Source organism: Melospiza melodia, chromosome 27 (assembly GCF_035770615.1).
Source record: "Melospiza melodia melodia isolate bMelMel2 chromosome 27, bMelMel2.pri, whole genome shotgun sequence".
Classification (NCBI taxonomy): domain Eukaryota; kingdom Metazoa; phylum Chordata; class Aves; order Passeriformes; family Passerellidae; genus Melospiza; species Melospiza melodia.
Window position 1 is genome coordinate 6125370 of NC_086220.1, and position 24938 is coordinate 6150307.

The 24938-nt window shown below is 43.1% G+C and overlaps 1 protein-coding gene across 3 annotated transcripts in view; it reads right to left on the reverse strand.

Annotated features, from left to right (window-relative positions):
• The window catches only part of EYA3 (EYA transcriptional coactivator and phosphatase 3), a 42312-nt gene that overhangs the window by 11099 nt on the left and 6275 nt on the right, over positions 1-24938 (reverse strand). For 2 of the 3 annotated variants that reach the window (XM_063177662.1, XM_063177663.1), the window contains exons 2-9: positions 20487-20584; positions 18580-18623; positions 16503-16582; positions 13705-13771; positions 12802-12944; positions 8335-8472; positions 2824-2906; positions 854-1040 (exon numbers count right to left, since the gene is read on the reverse strand). In XM_063177662.1, coding sequence (XP_063033732.1) covers positions 854-1040; positions 2824-2906; positions 8335-8472; positions 12802-12944; positions 13705-13771; positions 16503-16582; positions 18580-18623; positions 20487-20519 — 775 coding nt within the window. In that variant the 5' untranslated portion in view covers positions 20520-20584. The remainder of the gene's footprint in view (positions 1-853; positions 1041-2823; positions 2907-8334; positions 8473-12801; positions 12945-13704; positions 13772-16502; positions 16583-18579; positions 18624-20486; positions 20585-24938) is intronic. The other variant, XM_063177664.1, reaches the window with a different exon arrangement.

Below are 24938 nucleotides of genomic sequence, written 5' to 3' on the forward strand. Positions count from 1 at the left end.
GGACAGATCAGAGAGAGCTCCTTTGTTATTGATTCTGATTTCTATTCTTAGCTTAGCAGCTTCTGAACTTTTCTCTCTACTCCTTTTAGTATAGTCTTAATGTATTATATATCATAAAATAATAAATCCAGCCTTCTGATCCTGAAGCCAAGATTCTCGTCTGTCTCTCTCACCCTGAGGAACCCTTGCAAAGCCCTGTAACAAACCATGATTTCTTCATCCCATCATTTCAAAACAGCTCTGTCTCCTCAATTCAGTCCCCCAGAACTGAGCTATTGCAACAGCTACTGCCTGCAGAGCAAAGCCAGAGCAGAGCAGTCATTTCACTACTCTATTACTGGAGTTCCACTACTGAAACTACTCTGTTACTCAGCTATGTCTATTTTATTTAATAGAAAGTTGAATATAAAAGAGTAACAGTGGTGATGTTGGCCCTGGAGACACAGCCTTGACCATGACCAAGCAGGATGGCCATAAGTGACAGGGAGATGGGATGGAGCCTGTTCTGCTACTGCTAAGAACACAATTCCCAGGGACAGAGGACACAGAGGACATCACCTCCTGCATCTTTCTCTCTTGCAGCCAGGTGTTCAGAGTGCTCCCTCTCCCTGGGGCACACAGAGCAGTGCTAGGAGTCCTGCAATGGCAGCAGCAGAAGGTTTCTGATACCTCAGTTTGGCTGGCCCAGCACAATACTTTCCACACCAGGAAGGTCTCAGAAAGATTCTGCCAAGGAAGGCAAGTGTCCCACTGGGCCCAGCATGGCAGGATGCTGCAGGTACCCTCTGGAGGTGTTTCCCCACACCTGCCCCCTGCAGTGTTCAGCAGAGGGATTCCACAGCCCCAGCCTCACCAGAGGAAGGTCTCTGCACTGCCCCAGCTGGCACCAGGGCATTTGGTTTCTCCTCTGGGAACGTGGTGGTGGTGGCCAGGGCCAGGCTCTCTGTGCTGCTGTCTGCTGGTGGCACCACTCCAAAGCCTGAGCTTGGGTAGCAGGTCTGGTACTGGCTCTGGCCAAGGATGGTGTAGGTAGGATATTCCTGTTGGGGAAAAGAGTTAGTGATGGTAGGATACCTCATCCAGAAAACACTCTGAATCTCTGACTTCTGTATTAGAAATTCCTGTCACAGACACATTTTATGAAAAATCCTTACCTTAGGATCTTTTCTCCTGAGGAGCTGAGAGGCCTCAGAAATTAAATGCAAACAATAATTATCTGCTGCTGTGGAATGCAACAGGTGCATCCGTGATTGGTCTCATGTGGTTGTTTCTAATTAATGGCCAATCACAGTCAGCTGGCTCAGACTCTCTGGTCAGTCACAAGATTTTATTATCATTCCATTCCTTTCCTTTCAAGCCTTCTGATGAAATCCTGTCTTCTATTCTTTTAGTACAGTTTTAATATAATTATATATACAGTCTTGCATTTAATATATTTTAAACATATATATATATATATTATTTTTATATAATATTTTATATAGTTTTAATATAATTATATAGATAATAAAATAATAAATCAGCCTTCTGAAACATGGAGTCAAGATTCTCATCTCTTCCCTCAACCTGGGACCCCTGTGAACTCCACCACAATATCCTGTCCAAGAAAAATCCCAGCAAGAGCACAGGCTGACTTTATGCTGTTTCATTCTGCATATGAAGACATTCCCAAAAAGGGCTGACAGCTCTGGCTGCCCAGTGGCTCCTGCAGAGGACACCAGTGATCACAGGGCCATTCCTCTGCTTCCAGTGGCTGCAAAAATTAATTCATAATGACTGAAGTGACAGTAACAGGGGAGTTGAGTGGATGCCAAGACATCAGTGCACTCTGTGCTCTGGAATGTGTGGCTTTGTCTTGCATTTGACAGTGACAGAAAGTGACCTTGGGCCTTGCTGAGGGCACAGCTACAGGATAAATGGCCCTTACTCATGTGCTGACTTCATCAAGCAATAATTCTGCATGCTGGAAGGCATCCATTTATGAAAAGTACTTAATTCATTTATGAGACTGCTCAGCACCTGGGGCTGTGCTTGAGGATTTCACCTTCTGCTACTGACAGTAAAAAAAGCAAATGTGTCATCACAGTCCTCTCCTGATTCCCCTGAAGAGCAGCCTGGGTTTCTGAACCAGGTACCTTAGTCTGAAATACTAAAAGAAAATATTTTTTTTCCCCTTACAGTTCCAAACAAGTCAATGTTTAAAAAGCAACAGCAAAAGCACAGAGGGATTTCTGTGCATCCATTGCATTTTCCACATTTCCTGTATTCTCTTTCTGAAAAGCTGGACACTGAAGGCTTCCTCTGTATAACCAAGTGCTCAGAATGGCTGGTAACCACCCACAGAGGAAAAAGGCAGGGAGAAATGGTCTTTGTTAGCTTGCAGGGATTCTCACTTTGTTCTAGTCTACCATCAGAATGCACACCCTACTTTATTGGTTGGGTTTGTTTGGGTACAACCTCATTTCCTATTCTTGCTGAGAACAAAGGTGTCAAGAAAACACCCAACTCTAATCCTCCCTGCAGGTTTAAAACAGCTGAATTGGTTCTTCCCCTCCACCTCTCCTGCAGAGATCTCAGTTTTAGGACTCACCTCACAATCTGCAGATGAGACAACAGCTCTGAACAGATGGAGTGAGTTTGTTACAAAGGCCAAAGGGAGAAGCATCATGGTCAAAGAGACAGCAGGAGTGATTTGGTGGTTTGAGTTACACACTGAGCCCCACAGCTCCAGTACCACAAGTGATATTTCCATGATAATTTTGATCAACTTGTTAAACAAAGGTAAATGAGATGGTGCATATAAATTTACCAAGGAGGTTTTACCTGTGAGATGCTGGCTACTGCTGATGTGGAAATATTGACAACAGTTGAGGATGTAGAGACTGGACTGGCATTGGTAGTTGATGCTGTAAAATTGAGAATGATTGCATTAAATATTCTAGAGAAGCACAAGAAATGAGAAGTAGTGAAATAAATACTTACTAGGCAAATGTGCAAGCAGCACTCTGCTACCAACACCCAGAAAAGAACTGGGGTTTGTTTTGACACCAGTTTTTGACACATTTTAGTTGGGTTTACAGGAAAGAAGAGCAAGTACATCTTTAAAACCAATCCTTTCCAATGGGTCTAAAACCTTTTCCCTCCATGGTTGCTAAGCAATTGATGTAGAATTAAACAGGTTTTACATATTTGATAAGATAACAGTCCCATTCTGATGATCAACCAGTAGCAGATGAAAATGAACCAGAATAAATCAAGAAAAAGGACATGAATCTCTTTAAATCAGTTCTTTTTAAAGAAAACCATCAAACTTAGCATTTTTAGTCTAATTAGATGTAAAATTTAAGGAAACATTAAGAAGTTTCATATAGTAGAAACAGAGTGTTTCCTGGTGGAGAAAGTGAGCATCTCTCCCAACATCCCTGTGTCTAAAAATGCTTTTTGGAAGTGACTTTGTGAAATAATCTGTCAACAGCCCACAGGATGAGTTCTTAGGGATGTGTAATTGTTGGCACCAACTTGAAGATGTTTCCTAAGCTTTATGTCACTGCATTCAGCTCTCTCAAAACACAGAAGAGGCTGCTAGAGCAGCACTTGGGAACACCAATGGTTTAGCAGTTTTTGGGGGATTACAGACACAGGGCCACTCCATTAAACATTCCTCAACATGGGGGTTTGGGACTCACAACAATAACAGCAAATAATTAAACCAGCAGGAACAAAACCAGAACGTACAAAACCAGATGCCACCAAGAACTATTTTCTAAACCACCTTCCTCTGCACACAAATAAAACCAAAAAAATCACTTTTAGATGCTCATATAGACTTGCAGAAATTCACAGTATCCCTACCTTACCATCACTCTGAGAAAAACCCTTATTTTCTGCAAACACCACCACACAAAATTCACCCCAAGAACTCAAACTTCTGAAGGATTCAATCTTGCTCCCCCAGGAAAACAGACCCACCATGAACTCTTAATGAGTGTATATTGTGCTATGGCAAGCACCAATACTACCTGGTGCCTCCAGGAAAGAGGAATGCATCCAAAATACACCTCTAAAAAGTTAAGAAAACAAAAGAAACAGATCTGAAAAGATGTGTAGAAATACACAGGATTTACAAGAGATGAGAAATATGAAGGGTGATGTCACAGATACATTTTATGAAAAATCCTTTCCTTAGGATTTTTTTCCTCCTGAGAAGCTGGGAGGCCTCAGGAACAAAATGTAAACATTGATTATCTGCTGCTGTGGAATGCAACAGGTGCATCTGGGATTGGTCTCATGTGGTTGTTCCTAATTAATGGCCAATCACAGTCAGCTGGCTCAGACTCTCTGTCCAAGACACAGGCCTTTGTTATTCCATTTTTTTTCTATTCTTAGCCAGTCTTCTGATGAAATCCTTTCTTCTATCCTTTCAGTATAGTTTTAATATAATTTATATTATAAAATAATAAATCAGCCTTCTGAAACATGGAGTCAGAGCCTCGTCTCTTCCCTCATCCTAACACCCCGGTGAACATTGTCACAGGGTGACATCTCTGTGGAAGCAGAAACAAAGGGAAGTAATCAGCCCCAGAAACATTTAGAAAAAGGCAAAATTGCTGCACTGAACAGCAATAATGGCAGTGAAGACACTCAAGGACCTGCAGCAGCTCCACAGGCATTGAAGCCCAGCTGTGTGAACCTGCCACAAACACTCATGAACAACTGCTCAAAACCAGGAGCAGCTTCCAAATAAAGCTCCTTCCAATTAATTACACATTATGGAAACTATCAAGGCTGTATCACCTTAAAGAAAGGCTCCTTCCTACATCCCTGTGAAGCCCAGCTCTGTAGAAAAGACCTGGTGAACCAACCTGCAGCCAGAGCAGAGCAACTCTCTGGAAGACAAACTGCTACACCACTGCTCTCAGGACTGTTATGGAGAGGAAACAGAAAGTGATTCTTATCTGTAATGCTCTGCACAGGCTGCTTCTCCACTCAGATTGACTACAGAAGTGAAGAAATGAGAAAAAAGCTTTGGCATTCCCTCACATGTACTTCATTGTTGATTTTAACTCTGGTCTCCCTCCAACAGGTCTTTTTAATAATCCTGTATCTAAATATTGCTTCATACCAGATTTTTTTCAAACCGTTCCCACCACATGGATGAACCAATTCTTCCTGCACTGTGGGCCACTTCCTTTTACCTGTGAATGGGTCAGAACTATGCAAAAATATTTGGCAAAGATTTGCTAAACATGACCTCAAGGGCTGGAGTTTAAAGACCAGCAAACACAAGTACTGCATTAAAGATGCCATGACTCTTTTTTCCTTTCTTTATCCCTCACTTCAGACCTCATCCTCAGACATTACATCCCTGCCTCTACCTTACTAATCCCAATCTGTTTTGCTTCAATAATTTTCAAAGAGTCAAAGCCAGAACCATGCACTGAAATTCCCCTCCAGTGGGTCAGCACCATTGTACAGCTGTGTCTCACCCTGATTTGAGTGGAGAGAAAAGAGAGATATTCCAGGGATTATTATTGAGATATCCCAGGGATTACTATTGAAACAACTCTGTCCATCCCTTCAACACCTCCCTGGCACCAGCCCCTGTACTGGCCTGAACCCTTGGTGAGCTCCTGAGAAGGAAATACAGCAAATTTGAAAAAGGAAAAGTTTCCTGCAAGTCTGCAAAAAGTTTTTCCAAGAAGCAACAGCATTTGCACCATTGGAGTGACTTTTGCACACTTTGGGGTGACTTGTGCACGCTTTCAGAGAGCAGCCTGCAGGGAAATTTCTCACATCACACATTCTCCCAGCAGCACAGATTCAAATCCTTCTCCTGTGTGAAACTCTGACAAAGCTGGGGTTGAGTAGTTTGCAGAAGAGAAAACTCCAGTGAGACCTGAGAGCCCCTTCCAGCATCCAGAGGGGCTCAGAGAGAGCTGGAGAACTTTGGACAAGGGATGGAGTGACAGGAAAAGGGGGAATGGCTTCCCACTGCCAGAGGACAGGGTTAGATGGGACATTGAGAAGGAATTCTTGGCTGTGGGGATGCCCAGAGCAGCTGTGGCTGCCCCTGGATCCCTGGCAGTGCCCAAGGCCAGGCTGGACAGGGCTGGGAGCACCCTGGGATAATGAAAGTGTGGCTGCCATGGCAGAGGGGTTGGAAGGGGATCATCTTTAAGGTCCCTTCCACCCAAACAAGTCAGTGATTTTATAATTCTACAGAGCAAGGCCTGGCATGGGTCTGTCCCCTCAGCACCCCCAGGGATCCACCAGCCCTTCATGGGACATCACTGGGAAACCTTGTGTAGCACCATCCCTGAGCCCTGGCAACTCCAGCTGGTCTGTGAGAATCAGTGAATCATTCTGTTGGGGGAAGGAGGGTTATGCTGGAAAAAGGGAGTATTTCCAGTATTGCTTCCCTTTTATTTAACTAACTGAATTCCAGAGTGGCTTGCTCAAGATGCACAAAGTTGTTTTCCCTCAATCAATGAATAAAACTCTGGTCCTGCTGCTTCTGGAGCCCGTGTGCACTCAAAAAAAATGATAAGTTAATTGCAGCAAACAATTCATGAATGCAGTTATGCATGAGAAAAATAAATTAAGGATAAATACTACACCTGGCCATTGACTGTCTCAATAATGCAAGCTGTGCAAGGACCATGACATACCCACAACTTTCCTCTGTGAGAGACATGCTAAAACCCACTCACTGCTGATTTTAACAATTATCCTCCTTTTCTTGGCTCTCATGAGACCACATCTGGTTGTGGCATTCAGTTTGGCCCTTCAAGCACAAGAAACACGTTGATAAAATTCAGTAGGTCTGCTAAAGAGACACCAAACCAGCCAGGGATCTGGAGAATGTGCCCTGCAAGGGGCATTTCAGGGGACAGGGACTCTCCAGCCAGGAGAGGAGGTGGCTTTGGGGACCTGATGCAGCCTGCTGGTACCTGCAGGGACATTAGTGAGAGGACAGACAAGCTCTTTTTGCAGGTGTGCAGCAGCAGCAGCAGGAGAGAAATGGTCAGAACATGGAAAAGTGAAAGCTCTGAGTCAACAAAATTAAAAAAAAAAATCATCATCATCATGAGTCTGATTCTGGAACTGGCAAAATTTCCAACCTTGGAGGTTTTGGAGATGTAACTAGATAAAGCTCTGAGAAATCTGATTCTGAATTCTGTATCAACTACTCTTTGAGCAGGAAGCTGAACTAAAAACTTCCTCAAGTCCCTGAATTTTTTGTGAAAATATTCCACAAGGCATAGATTACAAATTCCTGAAATGCTTTATAAAATTTCCAGAGAAAGAGACAAATTTTCATCATTTGTCACCAAAACATAAATAGCAAATTCCAGCCTAAAGAAGAAGTATCAATTTGTAGATATGTGCCATAAGCAACAATATTCCATTATTCAGTTATCTGTCACATTCACTGCTGTGGAAGCTGGTGAAATTCAGCACCTGCCTTCTTAGATGTGGCAATTCCAGCAATTATAATATTTGAATGGTAGTTCTATACATAAATGGCAAATTCCAGCCTAAAGAAGAGGTATCAATTTGTAGATGTGTGCCATAAGCAACAATATTCCATTATTCAGCTATCTGGCACATTCACTCCTAAAAACTGCTGTGGAAGCTGGTGAAATTCAGCACCTGCCTTCTTAGATGTGGCAATTCCAGTAATTATAATTTTTGAATGGTAGTTCCATACATAAATGGCAAATTCCAGCCTAAAGAAGAGGTATCAATTTGTAGATGTGTGCCATAAGCAACAATATTCCATTATTCAGCTATCTGGCACATTCACTGCTGTGGAAGCTGGTGAAATTCAGCACCTGCCTTCTTAGATGTGGCAATTCCAGCAATTATAATATTTGACTGGTAGTTCTGTACAGAGAAATTCACTTCCTAGCAGATCTACCAACCTGTGTCTGTGCCATTCAAGAGCCATCTACCTCCAGAAGGAATTAAAAACAAATGTTTAAAAATCTCACTGCAGTCAGCACATTTCCTGCCATCAATCTAAAGACCACAAACAAAGAGAAATGCAAGAGCACTCCCAATAAAGCATGCAGGAACACAACATGGAGTCTCTTTCCCCTTCCCATTTGCTCCTCACCCTGTTCAGCCCAGCAGCATGGCACCAACGAGCCAGCCTGGTGCACACACAGGGGGGAAGCAAACACAACCCCACAAACACACAGGCACTAAGAGAAAAGAGGCAAAGCATCAAGAAGCATGCACAAACCAAGGACAAGCGTGCAGGCCTCTCTAGTTTGGTATCTGGACTCAGTTAGGTGGAGAGAGATGCAGATAAAAACCATGCCAAGTTACCTTCAATGGAATAAGAATAATGTGCTGGGCTGGGCTGGCTTGTGGTTAACCCTGTAGTGCAGGTAAGAACACTGTGCTGACTTGTAGATGGAGTCTGAATTAAACCACTTTCAGGTTTCATACCTGGCCACAGTGCACCTGAATCAGATAAATTGGACCAGTTACAAACAAATATGCTGGGACCAAACAGCATGCTCCTACCTCAGATTAAGATTGTTGCTCATCACAAAAGCAAGTAACAAATGACACATGGAAAATTTTGGCAATAGTAAGCACTGACTGTCAGGCTGTGCAGGGATTAGAGCTGGTGACCAAATGGCTGAAAAAGAGAAAATTAAAAGCACCAAGAAGATTAATTTGCAAAGCTTTTAACTAAAATCTGTTTGTGTCACTGAGATTCAGTGCCCATGCAGATAAAGGACCTGCCACTGGCTGTGACTTTGTGCTGAGCTGCACAGCACTGCAAGGGACACCAGCTGTGACAGAGAGGCCAAAGCTGGGATCTGTGAAGGCCAAGCTCAATTCCACTACTTCACTGGGCTTTGGGATGAATATTTTAAACCAAGCCACAAGTCAGTCATTTTCCTAGACTGACAACAACAAATATAGAGCTAAAAAATTAATTAAAAATCTGAATGTTTCTTCCAGACTTCCTGTTGTTTGGGAATGCTTTTGTAAGAACTCTGGGCACAGCACAGAGAGCAGAGTGACTGTAATTATGTGCACAGGGCACACCAAGCATGTGGCTCAGCTTGGGTGCTGTGTAAGGTGAGGTCTCTGCACTGATGGGTGCCAACAGTGCCCAACTGAGGCTGCTCAGCTCAGACCTTGCTCTTCAGGCTTTCATTTGAGTGTCTCCACATCTACAGCCAAAGTCAAAGACAGTTCTCCCTGGCCCTGGTTAGGAAGCAGAAATATTTTGAGAGAATCTACTTACAAACAAGCAGGAGTGTGCAAAGCAGAGGGACAAAGGAGGTTTGGAGCTAGACAGAGGTCAGGGCCATCAGAAAGAGCACCCTCCTTTTTAAACAGTCTGAAAACAGTACCAAGGCTGCAGAAGCCACCTGCAGCCCTTCACCCACTCCAGCAGGACTGAGCCATGGGCTGTGAGCTCCAGCTTCTTACCTACATGACATGGGAGAGACTCCATCAAGCTGGACATGAGCAGCAGCTCCAGGAGGTCACTCCATGCTGCAGCTTTGTCAGAATTAAATTCTGCAATGGCCCTTTGATTTATTTACATATCTGATCCCAAACCGACACCTATCAGTCAACTTCAATCACTCCCCTCTGCACAGTCACCCCAGGGTTTGACTCTTTGACTCTCAAGTTGTGTCTTTGTTAAGGTTTCAAGCCTCCAGAACCTCAATAATTAGCAAGCAAAAAGGAAAGGCTGATTCAAGAAAGACTGTGGAAACTCCAGAACAAAATATTTGTGAAAAGGATCCTCCAAGGAGAGTGGGAGTAGCTGTGTTTGTTTAGCCTGCAAAGGCAGTGCCACCATCCCAAATGGCTGAGCAGTCCTCACAGGGGACAGGAACCAGAAGCTCCTTAGGGCACAAGACAGAGGGACAAGGAGCAGTCAGCAGCACAATGTGATGGTCACACAACATGCAGAAGGGCCAAAGAACCTGAGAGTGAAACACAAACCCACCCAGGGAGTGGCAGCAGGGCAGACACACACAGAGGTGCTGGCAGGGCTGGCTGGGGGATTCAGGAAATGGGCTGAGGCATCTTTAGCCCCTGCCTTCCCTGTCTTGCTGTTACAGACATGTCTTTTATATTTTCTACACCCAGGCACACTCCTGGGCTGGTGGCAAATGTCCTGCAGGACAGCATGATAAACTAGCAGAGCCTCAAGGATGATGGAGGAGAAGCTGTGAGAGGAGGAATGAGACTCTTCCATGTCCAGGGGCAGCACTGTGTGTCACAGAATGTCCCAGCACACATCTACAGACATGGGAAGGCCCCACACAGGACATCCCAGCACTTGTAGGTTTTTCTTGAGTTAATGTAAACCATCACATCCATGGTGCTTCTAATACCAGCTCACAGCTGTGCAGCCTGGATGCCACCACTCTTATTTTAATGTTTCTTTAATAAAATCTCTCCAGGCCACAGGGGCATCCCATGCAGAACAATGCACTGAGCACCAAGAGAGGTGACAAATCAGCAAGAGCACAGGTCATCCCTTCTCTAAAAGAGAATCCTGACTTTAGCCACCTCCAGACTGTGCTGGTGATTGTCAGCTTGCCTGAATTTCATGCTGGTTTGTCCCACTTAGAGAAGTCATGGTGCCTTCTTTCTGGCATAGAAACAAATACAAGGTAGAAAGACACACCAAGCTCTGTAAAAGCCTCTGGTGCTGGTAAATCCAAGTTGTTGGCCCTCACTTGCTCACTGGAGATTTTGTGAGCAGAATTTCCAGAATTCCCTCTGCAGTGTGTGTGTTCAATCCTCTACCTTATACCTCTCCATCACACTGTGCAAGGTCCATCTTCTCAGCATGACCCAGCAGGTACCACTCCACTATGATTTCCATTACTGGAAATGACTTTTAACATCTTCCTAACACTAAAAATTCAGGTGTTTAACAACAGAGCTAAAATCAACACCAGACATTTCAGTAACTGATGACATTTTGGATATTTTACAGATGAAAGCTCCTTTGAAATCAATAGAAAATGCAGATCTCCTTCCAGGTGTTCAGAAGAATTTCTAGTGTTACATTTAGAGTAGGATATTAAAGCAGCTGAGTACCCCTGCACTCCAGAGCCTTTGGATTTAAAAAAATGAACACTCCCCCCAAATACAGCCACCACTACTGCAACCAGCAAAACATCACACACAATACTCTAACAAAACCCCTACACCTTCCCTCCCTCCTTTCAGAATTCTTGAAGTCTAAACCACTGTTTTAAACGACTTCACTGGAGCACTCCACATATTTACAAATATTTGTCTTTAAAAACACCAACATGTGACACATTAAAACACACAACAGCACACAAGGCAGCCTCAGTGCACCATGCACAACACACAATCAAAAAAACACCAAATAAATGAAGCCAAGGAAGCCATCAGGCACTCAAAAAACAGCAAAAACCAGTGCAACAAGGCACTGAAACCAAAGTGCAGGCACCCAGTGAGGAGGAGTATGTTCCAGCAACCATCAGTAATTACAGTATTAGCAATTTAACTTGTGTTTAACAAAGCCAAGTCTGGATTTATTATCTTTCCTACACCATCTTTCAAATCTATAATGACAAATCAATTGTTTTGTAACCTTTACAAAAGCCCATGTTTTGTCAGCAGCTAACAAAAGCCAGAAATGCTGTTTTTATTCCAAGACATCTAATTCTTTAACTAAAGAAAAATTCATGTTTACACACATCAAGGTACCAAGATTTTAGCATTACAGCTAAATCTGCAAGAGGCTCAGTGCATATTGTGCAGTACAACCACAAGCCCCTGAGACATATTTAGAATCACAGACTGGTAAAAATTGGAAAAGACCTTTAGGATCATCAAGTCCAACCATAAATCCAACACCACCATGTCCTCTGCAAGGGGTGGTGACCCCAGCACTGCCACAGGGGGCTCCCCCAGCTCCCTGCATGGTGCTGTGATGCTCCCCCCTCTCACCAGTGTTCCCTGCTAAGGGATAAAACAGCCTCTGCTCCCTTCCATTTTTTGGTGCAGAGACTGGAATAGTTACTAAAAGGGCCCAGTTATTAGAGCAAATTAAGGAAATTATTTGCCTAGTAAACTTGGAGACATTTTAGCATGAGCTCTCATTTGGTGAAAGATGAAATTAAAATGTCTTAATTGTGGATAACAACAAAGGAAGGAGGAAGGAGAAGGAAGGAGAAGGAAGGAGAAGGAAGGAAAGGAGAAGAAAGGAGAAGGATGGAGAAGGAAGGAGAAGAAAGGAGAAGGAAGGAGAAGGAAGGAGGAGGAAGGAGAAGGAAGGAGAAGGAAGGAAAGAAGAAAGGAGAAGGAAGGAGAAGGAAGGAGAAGGAAGGAGAAGGAAGGAGAAGGAAGGAGAAGGAAGAAGAAAGGAGAAGAAAGGAGAAGAAAGGAGAAAAAAGGAGAAGGAAGGAGAAGGAAGGAGAAGAAAGGAGAAGAAAGGAGAAGAAAAAGGAGTTGTAGTATGGGGTGTTGTGTCATTTCACTAAGAAGAACTGCACAAACACAGCTATACCACAACTAGAGACAATTATTATCCCAAACCAAGAATCATATGGCAAACTTCAGGGGGAGATCCAAAGTAACAGCTTTGTAAAAAATCTTATTTTTGAAGTTGAAGCCCCATCAAGAGATCAGTGCCCACCTACAATTTAAGCTATGTGCTCTCCTACAAACTCTTCTCTCCAACACACCTGGTTAAGCTTAACATTGGCTTTTTACTGAGACATAAAACAGCAACTGCAGGCACAGAGAAATCTTTGAGAAGTGACTTTTTACCGAAAGGAGGTAGTCCATAGGTCTGGGTGGTCTGGGGGTAGATGGTGTAGGGCTGGGACTGCTGTAGTGCTTGGTACTGAGGCTGAGCAGGGTAAGGGCTCATTGTTTCTGACACTGGTACAGAGAGGATATGTGCATATGGCCTTGGGGAAAAGAGAGAACAAAAGTCAGAAAGAACTGGTTACATTATGTAGCTTTCAGCCTTCAAACCAGAAGACACATTCAATAATTGCTCCAGAAAGGAGAAATCACTCAGACTGACATGTCAGTGCAACAAGCTCCTTGTGCTTCCCAAGGCAGGCTCCCGAGTTTACAGCTGCTGCCTGCAGTGACAGCAGGGAAAATCCCTCCTCCACAGTGCCAGGGATCCAGGACTGGGAGGGCAGGGTGGGCTGGGAGGGACACATCCCCATTCCAACAGACATGAGTGGTCAGTCCCACTCATCATGCCACCCTGAAGCTGCTGTAATCCAGCAGCACCTGCAAGAACCAGGGGGACACACACAGAAACTACACAAAAACAAGCAGCAGGGGTTAAAGCCCATCCTGCTCCAACAGGAAGAACTACAAAGATCCCTAAACACAGTGAATGATGAGAAAATTTCATATTCCCCTTATATTTATTTATTTTCAATTTGTTTATTTGACAAATATCATGTGCATTATTCACCAAGATTATCATGTTGATTACTTGAAGGGCTTAATTTATCTTTGTGGGGCTTTCATTTATCGTTTTTAAAACAGTCACTAAAGCTAAAGGGTGAATTCTGTAAATTCAGTGTCTTCAGCAATGAGTATCTGCTGCCAGTTGTGGGATTTACTGCACTAGAGAAATGCATAAAGATACAAAAAAATACTTCAGAGAGAAGAATTACAGAACTCAGTAACAATTTCTTGACTTACTTTGCAGAATACATTTGTGAGGTATAATCACTTGATGACCTTGGGATATAATCAGTGCATGTCATAACTGAAAAACAAATAGTTTGTGTAATTACAGAGGTGCTTTCAAAACCCAACAAATAAAGACAAATATCAATACTCATGGTACATTTTAGTCAACACACTGTATTTACAAAGAGTTTTAGTGCCCTGAATATCTGTTTCAAAGCAAATTCTCAAAAAAACACTGTTAAGCTGGCACAAACATGTTTTGCCAGCTCACAGCAGGTAGATCAGTCAGTCACACTATTCCTCCCTCTTTCTCTTTATCAGCTCATACCATAATTTTTTGCAACTGTCATAAAAAACCCTTTGATTTCAGTCCTCCCCAAAACCCTGCATATTTGTCAAAGGGGCTTCATCTGCACCAAGTGTAACATTTCTGTGTCCTGGAGCAGAGACCAAACACCTGTTTTGTCCAGCTTTCCTCTTCCCCTAGATATGCTGGAGCCATGCATTGACAGAGAAGAGTCTTTCCTGCAAAAAGGAACAGCTCCAGCTCAATGAACTTAATCACAAATATCCAGGGAAGCACAGCTGCAGTGCACAAGGCTCAGAGATGCCTCTAAAATAAGCTGGCACTTACATTTAACCAGATTTTTCTGCTTCAATAAATCCACAGCAATTGCACTCTGAAGCTGCTAAGACAGTGGCTCAGCTGGCAACCCAGAGAGGAAATGTTTCAGATGTTCTCAGTCAGCACAGCTCTGGTTCACCTTGTGTGAGATTGCTCTGTTACAGCACTCCAGGCTGGGCTGGAGAGGGGGGCTTGGGCTCCTATGGCTTCATCCAAGAGCCAGTAAACACCCTTGGATCACATCAGCTGATTAAATACTCAGCTGTCCAGCAGAAAGCAATGATGGGCAGGAGCCCAGCACAGAATTTGTTCCTGTGCAGCATCTCTGGCAGGAGCCCAGCACAGAATTTGGCCCCTGCAGCCTCTCTGGCAGGAGCCCAGCACAGAATTTGGCCCCTGCAGCCTCTGTGGTAGGAGCTCAGCACAGAATTTGGCCCCTGTAGCCTCTGTGGTAGGAGCTCAGCACAGAATTTGGCCCCTGCAGCCTCTGTGGTAGGAGCTCAGCACAGAATTTGGCCCCTGCAGCCTCTGTGGTAGGAGCTCAGCACAGAATTTGTTCCTGTGCAGCATCTCTGGCAGGAGCCCAGCACAGATTTTGGCCCCTGCAGCCTCTCTGGCACATGGCACCATCCCAGTGCAGCAAGTGCTGTGGCTGCATCTGCAAGCACATGGGTTTATCAGCTCAGATCTACAAGCACCCTACCCAAACCCTCAGCAAACACAGCTGCACTGCTGTGGATCCAGCTGATTCCCCTCTGAAAGCAAAGCACCCAGGCTTGCCCAGGAGCTAATCCAGGCTAACTGTGTAACCCCAGGTGCCCTGCTCCTCCATACCTACCACAAGAGAGCACATTTTCCCTCTGGAGTGACTCAATAACAGCCTCCAAAACAGGGTCATGGACAACAGCATCCTCTGCCCCAAAAATGTGCTCAAAAAAGTTGGGATTTCCATCTTGGACCTGCATTATTGCTCTTGTATGACCACCTAGTAAACTCTCCTGAGTCACACTGAGGAAAGCAAGACACTGCCACAAGCAGCTCTAGCCCCAATGTGCATTCTGCCACCTCAAAAACCTTCTCTTTGTGTGATCTGAACACAAGCAGCTGAGAAGTACAAACCACCAACCACATGTGCTGAAGCTCCCAAATGATCCATGAATCACCTTCCTCTGCTCCTCAGTGTTTGCCTTTGCTCACAGTGTGAGCCCATGTAGCTCAAGGATACGACAGGAAACACAAACTGGGAACTTTTGGACCTCAAGGCTTTCCTCTAACACTTGTCAGTTCCATGTTGAGGATTTGTAGGGTTTTTTTAAGAAAGTCAATATTCACCTGAATAGTTATGTAGTAATGATATTTCTAGAATTTGTATTTATTAAACTGCATACAAAGAATTAGGCAATGGTGTAAAAAACCAAAAAATCCCACTATAAATTGCATGCAATTTCTAGGATTTGTAAATGGCTTATCCAGTTAAGCAGCAGGTTTTGCAGGATGAAATTTCTCGTAACTCCTGCAACACCACAGGATGGATTAAAATAGCAATGATTAAATCAATTACAGTGGGAAGTTACACCTTACACACTTTCAGCTAAGATGAGCTGGCTTAGGCTTCAAAATATGTATTGGCAGTCAAAGGTATTCCACAGAGGAATCTGACTTTCCTAATAACTTCCAACCCTCTTTTTCCAAGACTCCACTTTTCACTTAGTATGCAACCTTTGTATTCCCTGCCTGTTTCCTCTCTGTTTATCTCCTAAGAGCTTTCTGCAGACATTCAATACAATTCAGAGTCTAAGATGAAGTGTATGGCATATTGCTACAAAGGGCCCAACCAGCTGTGTAGAGATAATGATTTATAAAACATGTTTACAACAGGCATTACAACTGATATCGACTCAACCCTCAAGAAGAATCATGTCTAAGGCAGATAAGACACAGCAGTGCTCAAAAGCACCCAACAGCCAGCTGAGGGGCAGTGACAGAAAAATATTTGTTAGAAACAGATATTTCCTTACCATCAGGCATTAACACTTTGTAAACACCACAGCAAATGTTCACTTTACAACTGATAGTGAGAGCAGGCTAAGGATTACAAGGAGGAGACAAAGCTTGTGGTGGATGGAGCATGGTACCAGGGAAGGACATGAGGAAAGACAATGGGAGAACTCCAGATACTCACTCTCACTAGACATGGGAAGGTTTGAACCAAGGTTTGAAGATTCAGTTTTCTGCTCACTGACTTCTGTGCTGCTCACATGACTGCCAGGACAACAAAGGTTCAGTGTTAGCATTATGAATCTAAAATTAACATCCTTGGCCATCATAACCCCTGGGTTCAACCCTTCTGACCAAGGCAAACTAACTATTCACAAAACTCAGCCCTGTGCTCTTTGCTATTTCAGGCAGAGATTCTGAGAGAGAGAGATCTGCAACTGGAATTAGACATCAAACTACGGGGTTTGAGTGGAGGGATTTGTTAGAGGGGGGACTGCAGGGTGGTTTCTGTGAGAAACACCTCTTGGCATCTCCATTCCATGTCCCCAGGCTGCAGCAGCCAAGGAGGAGCTGCCAGCAGTGCTGTGTGACCCTGCTGTCACAGCTCCCAGCCATGGCCATTGCCTCACTGCTGCATTTGTCCCTGAGGAGCAGTGCTGAAACATCCTTCAACTGGGGGTCACTTCTGCACTTAAATATTTGCAGGTTGCTGGATTATTCTGGATTTGTCCCACATTGTTTCAGTTCCATGTTGATGTTGCTTTGTTCATGTACAGAGTAGGAAGTACAGATAATTTCTGAATGAAACTGTTTCTTCCTTGATTATTGCCTTCCAGGCTTTAGTTTTATTATTGCTAGCTCTGCAACACAGATTTTCATGAGGTTTTGAGCCATCTGTGTGCTGTTGTGATATTCTGAAATTGCAGTTTCTCAAGGTGAAGGAGCCGAAGGACCTGCACCTTGTAGCTCAGGTGTGCACAAGCAAGGTGCTCTCTGCCTCCCTCCATCACCTGACTCCATTCAGCATCCCAACAAAAAAACAACTGCACAATTTTGTGTTGGATGAGCAAATTAAATTCTCAGGAAGAGCCTAAAGCGTCTCAGCTGGGCTACATAGGGATCAGGAGGCTGTATGAGAAATAAACCCAAATCTTGCAACACCTTTCTCCACCCATCCCTGCTTTCTGGGCTCAACTAAACTGATTTTTTCTCCCTCCTTCCCCTCCTGCAGTGCAGAGAAAAGGGAGAAACAGGTTCAATAAGTTCTTTTAAACTAATCCATTGGTCAAACTTAAAATCATGTATAGCTTTATAAAAATATGGACAGATTATTTAAACAGAATATTTAATCAAGTTAGAAATGCAACTTTATCCCAGCCCCCTCTTCTGTTTTTAATTACTGGATGTCCACAATTTTAAAATCCAAGGATGTTTACACTCAAATCTTGAGCTCCCTGTGCCCATAGGGAAGGTGTGGGTGTGCTGAAGCAGGGTGACACAGGGGGAGAAGGGAGATCCCCCCAACATGCTCAGACCTCTCTACCCAAGAGAGGGGAAAACCCTCCCTAGGATCTGATTTCTCTGGCTCAGATGGGTCAGAAAGGGAGCTGGTGTGATTAGATCAAAATTCTGATTTTGAGAATACAGAACATGACCACTCCTGCAGAAATGATGTTTCCTCCTTGCTCTTACTGGAATGGCAGAGACTCCAAAATGAAATCTTTGCTCACTGAATTTGCTGCTACTCAGAGAAGCAGAATCAATCCTAATATAACTATTCTAAGTAGTAATAATAATAATAGTTAATTCCTAAATACAATACCCATCAAAAAGCATCTACTGAGGCTAAAAGTACTATCACACAAGAGCTTTAAATAGGAGAGGCTACAGTTCAAGAGTTTCATTTCTCAAAGCAGTTATCCACAGAGTTTCACTAAGAATAGTAGTACAGATATTACTAAAATATCCTGAGTCTCACCAAATTAAATGCATGTTATTTCAGTCTCATTCTGTGAAAGACAGATGTGATGATGCCATTCTCTTTGTGACCACATTTATAAAACCTTTATACCACAAGGCTAGTTAATTATTTTTTATTGGGAACTTAATCAAAATTATACCAAATCCAAATACAACTTTATTTTCCATAGCTTTGTAAAAAAAAAATAAATCAAGAGGCAAATTTCTAAAATGAAAGCTTTATAATTGTAAAAGACCATAAAGAACTGTTCCACACTAAAATCAAATTTAAAACCCCATACCTCAGGCTCTGGTCTCTGGATTCCTGCATCTTGGCTTTTTTCACCTGCAAAGACAAAAATGTTCAGAGCTACAACTAACACAGGCTGGAGGGTTCACAGTGGTGGTGAAATGTCCTGCACCCCAGAACTTACCAGAGTCACCATGGGCTCTTCATCTCAAAACAAGCTTTTTCCTAATTAGAAAACAAGGGCTAACACTGGATTTGTATAGCAGAGTTACTGAATAACTCCTCATGTTAGTTACAGGTGCTGAGATATAAAGCCACAAAAATGGCTGGTAAGGGCAATTTTGTGGAAATTGAATAAAACAAGTCATACATTTTAAGAAAATCTTATTCTGCACAGGTTCAGCACAAACTTTGCTCTTTTCCCCCCTATATTTTAATATTGCATAGAGATAGGAACGTGAATTCTTTTTCTGTAACAAATTAGGAGTTTTGACTCCTGACTAAAAGCAATACAGCACTTTTTCTCATTTTGGAGGTGCCAGCTGGATCCTGTTCCTGTACAGGGTATTACACCACTGACAGCACTGGCCTGAACACAAATTTGGTTTCTGCAGGCTACAAGCATTACTGTGAAGCTCTCAGAAGGATGCCAGGGTGAGTTTCTCCTGCAAGAACATGCCATGACTGCCTCACTCATTCATTAGGATCCATTTAGTCTCATAATCTGTCACAGAATGACTGACTGGTATCACTGGTATTCTTAAAAGAAATTACCAAGAAAATCTTTAGCTGGATATTACAGCAGAATCTGTTTAAAGGACACACCACTGAAAATTAGCTGCACCCTCTCTCTCATGCCCTAAAGGATAAAGACAGTTTTCATTATATTAGGATGTATTTAGAGAGATTTCCTTTTATAATACAGGCAATTCATCTTTAAATAGCTGGAGTATAAACTATATGGTTTTGCTGCTTAGTTTCACATTTTGTGGATATTACTGAAGCCCATCATCTGCAGCTTGTGGCAAGCCAGGTTCTGAATAATTTTACATTTCCAATTCATTTGATATTGTTCCTGTGTCATAAAATTGCATAAATTACATTACAATGTATTTTTCTAACTAGTTTAACTGAAGAATATTAAACTCTCACATTAAAAAGGCATCAAAATCTTTTCAATTAAAACCCACCCAAGTGCCCTCAAGCACATTATTCTGTTTCTGTGTGCATTTGACAAGGTATCCAAGATTACAAGCATCACTCCCATTGCAACTTGGCAATTTCTTGTTGAGTTTGTGCCAGGTTTATTTTGGGAACAGAACGTTAATACAAACATTTCTGCTTAATTCCTATGCTATTATGTTTTAGATACACATTTAATTCATCTCATACTGTATTGAAAATTCTCTACCAACACTTCCATGCTGTGTTAATATCAGTTATTGATAATGCAAAGACTGTTGGAAATATTTCACATACATGTAGCAACTTTAACCTTCAGACATGCTCCCCAACCTACTGCTACATCAGTCATTTAAAAATGCCTTCCACTTGTGGAAACAATGAATCACAGGATCTTTTCAAGATCTCAAGCATAAAAAGAATTAAACACTATACACTCTACTACCCAGCATGCTGAATTTGTCCCTAAAATAGTGAATTTTATTTTCTCTACAACAGGCTTGAGGTAAGTCTGGTTTTCTGAGTAATCTTTTTGCATAGAAACATCATAAAGTTCAAGAACTTATAACTACTCCTTTCTTACTACTGCCTGTACAATTATAGTAAATTAAATGTACAGCACATTTTACGAATGACAAAATGCTTTTTGTCCTCTGGATAAATACACTAAGTCTAAGCCTTCTTTTCCAATATTAGTTAAAATAACTGTATACCAAAATTGTGAGATTAGTAATTTGTTTTAGATTTTCATTTTCAGCCTTTTTAAAATATACTTACTGGTTGCTCGGGTAAGTCTTGTGGCTCTTCCATGGGTATTACTATTATTTTAATGCTCAAATGATTCAAATTGTTTGTTCCTCAGCAGTCTTCAAGCCCTGTTGAGAAAAGGTGTTCATGGCTTTATGTACTTTTTGGGGGCTTATCATGTAGGCTATCAGAGAATATTAATTGTTATGTACTCCTCCCCTAAAACTCGTGGGGCCATCTCCCAAATAAAATACAAAATTCATATATGGAAAGATTTCATAAACAAGGGATTTAGCTTTAAGCTTTTTAGATAGAGATTTTTCATGCACATGGTACATTTCTACACCATTTGCTCGGACCACGTTGACTGCAGAAGCTCACACACTAATCAGACACGTGCACCATGATTTTAAAGACAGTTTAAATGATCAAGTCTGGTCTACTAGGTCAGTAAACAGCACGATTCAATCTAACCTGTTTTTATTTAGAACATTTATATAACAATCAAAAAAAAAAAAATCAGGACAAGACTGTACACCTAAATGCATTTACACACAGTGCTGTTCCCCACCACATTCACAAAGCAAGTTCATTATTTCAGCTGCACCTTTCAAAAAGAGAAGTTTGATGAAATTTTAGAAAAGAATTTTTATTTTGGAAGCACTTAGCAGAGAGATGTTATATACATCAAAAAGCTGCTGCTTTCCAGGGGCTTAAAATCATGAAAAAGAAATTTTGCATAATATTCTCACAACCCGATAAATTTTTGCAATTTGCTGGGCAAAAGAGAAAGGCCTGTGTCCTCCTGGCTTCACCTGATGTGTACAAGCAGTATGAGCTGTGTTTTTGCTCTTTCTGCAGCTCATTTTGGAGCCTCTTTATTAAACCAACCCCAACCTCTTCAGAGCAGCTTTCCCTGAGCTGCCTCCTCTGCCACACACTCACACAGCACAACTGCAGGGGACTGCAGAAATTAGACAAAACGCTGAAAAACTCTTATTGGTTTGCAGGAGTTAAATCCAGAGACTTTCTGTGCTGAGGTACAACCTATTCCTGCCTCTGCAGAAATGTGAAAGTGCTTTTTTTACACAGCACTCCTTCCTCCAGGACCTGCTATTCACCCACCCTGCCCGGAGTATTCGGGCACCTCCTGCCCAGAGTATTCAGGCACCTCCAAACCAGGGGATTACCCCCACACAGAGTGACTGAACTGGTTTACAAAAACAACTTTGTGGTGCCCTGAAAACCAGGGCTGTGTCCCCTCCCTGGTTCCTGCCAGACCTACTGACCTGGCAGCACGTGCAGCCTGCCCACAGCGCGGCCCCACGTGCCAGCCCCGGGGATGTGCGCAGCCTGCAGTAATTCATTAACCACGAAAACTCAAAAGGTTTCTCCCTCATTTCAGGGCAGGTCTTATGTGCCACGGTGTGTTTTATGTGGCAGGATTACATTTCATTGAGGGTTTGAGGATTTTGCAAGGCTGCCACCCCTAATCAAAGCTACTTACCCTTATTGCCTGGACTCGAATTCAATTAGTCTTTTCCATAATTCAGGTTCTTTGGAAATGACCCTATTCACAACACAAAGCACTACTGTCACACTTCCAGTTTTTCCTCCACTAGTTTCAATCTGTTTTATTTTAAATATAAATCTTATTTATTTTTTGTAGAAATAACAGAAAAATTAGGACTAAAGAGAAACTCTGGTTCTCAGAGATTATACAAAGGAGTACAAAATACAATTGCCAGGAGCAAGAAGATTTGAAATTTATTCCTGTCCCTCATCCTTTACTTCTGTTATTTAACACTGTTTTGCTGTGTAATTTCATAGAAGAATCCCAAACTAAACTCTTCAGTATGGAAAAACATTTTGCATTCCACTGATCCATACAGCAGTAACTTCCCATGCCATGCTTTGCTTAAAAGCTGTGAGCAGTTCTGTAATTTTGGTTTTCGGAAGGATTTAAATAATTACAAAGACAAAAAGATTCTGAGTCCCACTGGAATATCTTACATGTGTGAGGAAAGCACTCTTTCCAAATAAGCTGGGCATCTTGTAGCACCTGGAAGCAGATGACTGAACCAAAGCAAGTGTTCAGAAGGCAGAACTTGAAGTGAGAAGTGAGAACAGAAGTGAGAATTCCAAGTGAAACTTGGCCTAGGGTGCCTTTGTGCCTTCCCTGTACCTGCAGAAACAGCAGCAGGGGCAGAGGGTGACACCTCACACTCCAGGTGTGCTGTGGTTGCACAGAGCAAGCAGGGGGAAATGGAGGCACTGACCTCCCCAGCTGAGCTGAGAGCAAGGGGTGAGGGCATCCTCCCCCTGCCAGGGCCACTGCAGCAGCTTTCCCACACCCCAACAGTGCTAAATAACAGGGAGGACAAAAAGGGAGAGCTCCTGCTTCTCCTGAGCTCCTGCCTCTCCCAGCCTCCTGCACCCCACTCCTGCCTGCCTCCCACTCCCTCCTTCCTGGCCTCCACAGGCTGGTGAGGTTGGACAGCAGTCTGGATGTAGGATCTGCCAAGGGAAGAGAAAGAAAAGAAAAAACCAGAGAGACCCAAGCAGAGAGACCCAAGCAGAGAGACCCAAGCAGAGTCTTTCTGCTGAGCTGATGACAAAGATCAGCTCTGGCCCTGCCCAGCCCTGATCCAGGGGAGCCAGCAGGGGGAGGGTCAGGAAAAACACACAAACACAGCACAGGATGTCCCTTTTCAGCCACAACAAATGAAACCATGATTTTAGCATCTACTTTGATGAAGCAGAGACATGGCAGTGATAAATATCCAACAGCCTTTTCACCTGTAGCACCCACCCAGTCACCAGGGTCCCACACAGAGCAGGCACACATCTCCCTGTGGCTGGGCACACAGAATCCCTGGGGCACGGCATGGCAGGAACCTCTCCCTGCCTCCCTCCTCCTGCACTGAGGCTGAGCGAAGCTGCTGGCAGCTCCAAGGCTGACAGCACCAGCAGGACCCTGCTCCTGCCCCATTCATGTCCCTAAGAGCCCTCTCCAGCACAGCTCATCCCCAGCTGCCCCCCAGCCCTTGGTGGGTACATGGCCCAGGGCCCCAAACCCCTCCAGGTGCTCTTGGACACCTCCTCAGCCAGTGTGAGAGCTCTGAACCACCCAGAGCTTGGATTTCCCAAAAATCAAACCCAGCACCTCGAACCTGCTCAGCCTGAGCTGCCTCAGAGGAGCACACTGAGCCAGCAGCTCACCAGCAACAAAGATGATTTTTCAAAACTGAAAACACACAAGGCTGATTTTTGTTGGGGTTTTTTGGGGGATGTTCTTGGCTGTTTTGGCTTCTTTTGCAAATCAAATCTCAAAATTAGATTTTTAACTCATATAAAACTCAAGCTAACTGCACTTCAGGTAAGCTTTATTCTTTTTTTACACGTTACTACAGAACATTTTTAAACCCTAAGTGAACACAACAGCAGAGGTATCAAAGGTTCAGGAGGTGAGAATGCTTCTGTGGGCCACTGGGTTTGTGAATGAGAAAAACAGTACAAAATGGAAGCAAGTGTGCAAGAAGCCATTAAGAGCTGCTGCAATGAAAGAAACATTCAGAAAAATGAGTCCATTGTTCTGCTTCTGGAAACCAGCAAAGTACCACACTTTTTTTGCTTTACGGGATGACTTTTGTTAATTACCTGATGAAAACTATTCTGAAATATGTGAATTAAACACCAGGTTTTATTTGATCTAGACTTGCTTGGAATAACCACCGTTTAATGCCAACTTGCATGGAATACCAACAATGCAAAATAATAAGAATTGGGTTTGTGTGTCATTTTATTTTGTTTGCTCAATTTAAGGAGCCACATTATCCAAACTTCAAACCAGAAGGCCTCAGAGCAGAGGTATGGGCTGCAGAATCCTTCTCTGCTCTGCACATCTTCATGCCAAAAACTTTCAGCTTGTGATTTTCAAGCCCATCTGCCTTGGCTTTGAATATAAAGTTTCATGCAGGCAACAGTTCTCCCAAGCTGCAAATAATTAAAGTCAGGATGCTGTGATAAAACCAACATGCAGTAATTATACTGATTAGAAAAAAAGCTAATAACTATGGTTTTATATTACTTTTAAAAAGTCATTATTTCCCTAGGAACAAAGTTTTGATTGGAGTAATGAAATTACATCTATTAAACAGTGCTGGAATAAAATCATAGGATCATTTATTTTGGAAAAGACCTCCAAGATCATTAGGTCCAACCAATGCCCAGCACTGCCAAGGCCACCACTAACCCATGTCCCCAAGTGCCTTGTCTTTAAACCCCTCAAGGGATGGTGACTCCAGCTCTGCCCTGGGCAGCTGTGACAGGGCTGGATATTCCTTTCAGGGAAGAAATTTTCCCAAATATCCAATGTAAACCTTCCCTGGCACAGCTTGAGGCCATTTTCTCTTGTCCTGTCCCTTGGCCCCTGGGGACAGAGCCTGACCCCACCTGGCTCCGTCCTTGGTCAGGGAGTTG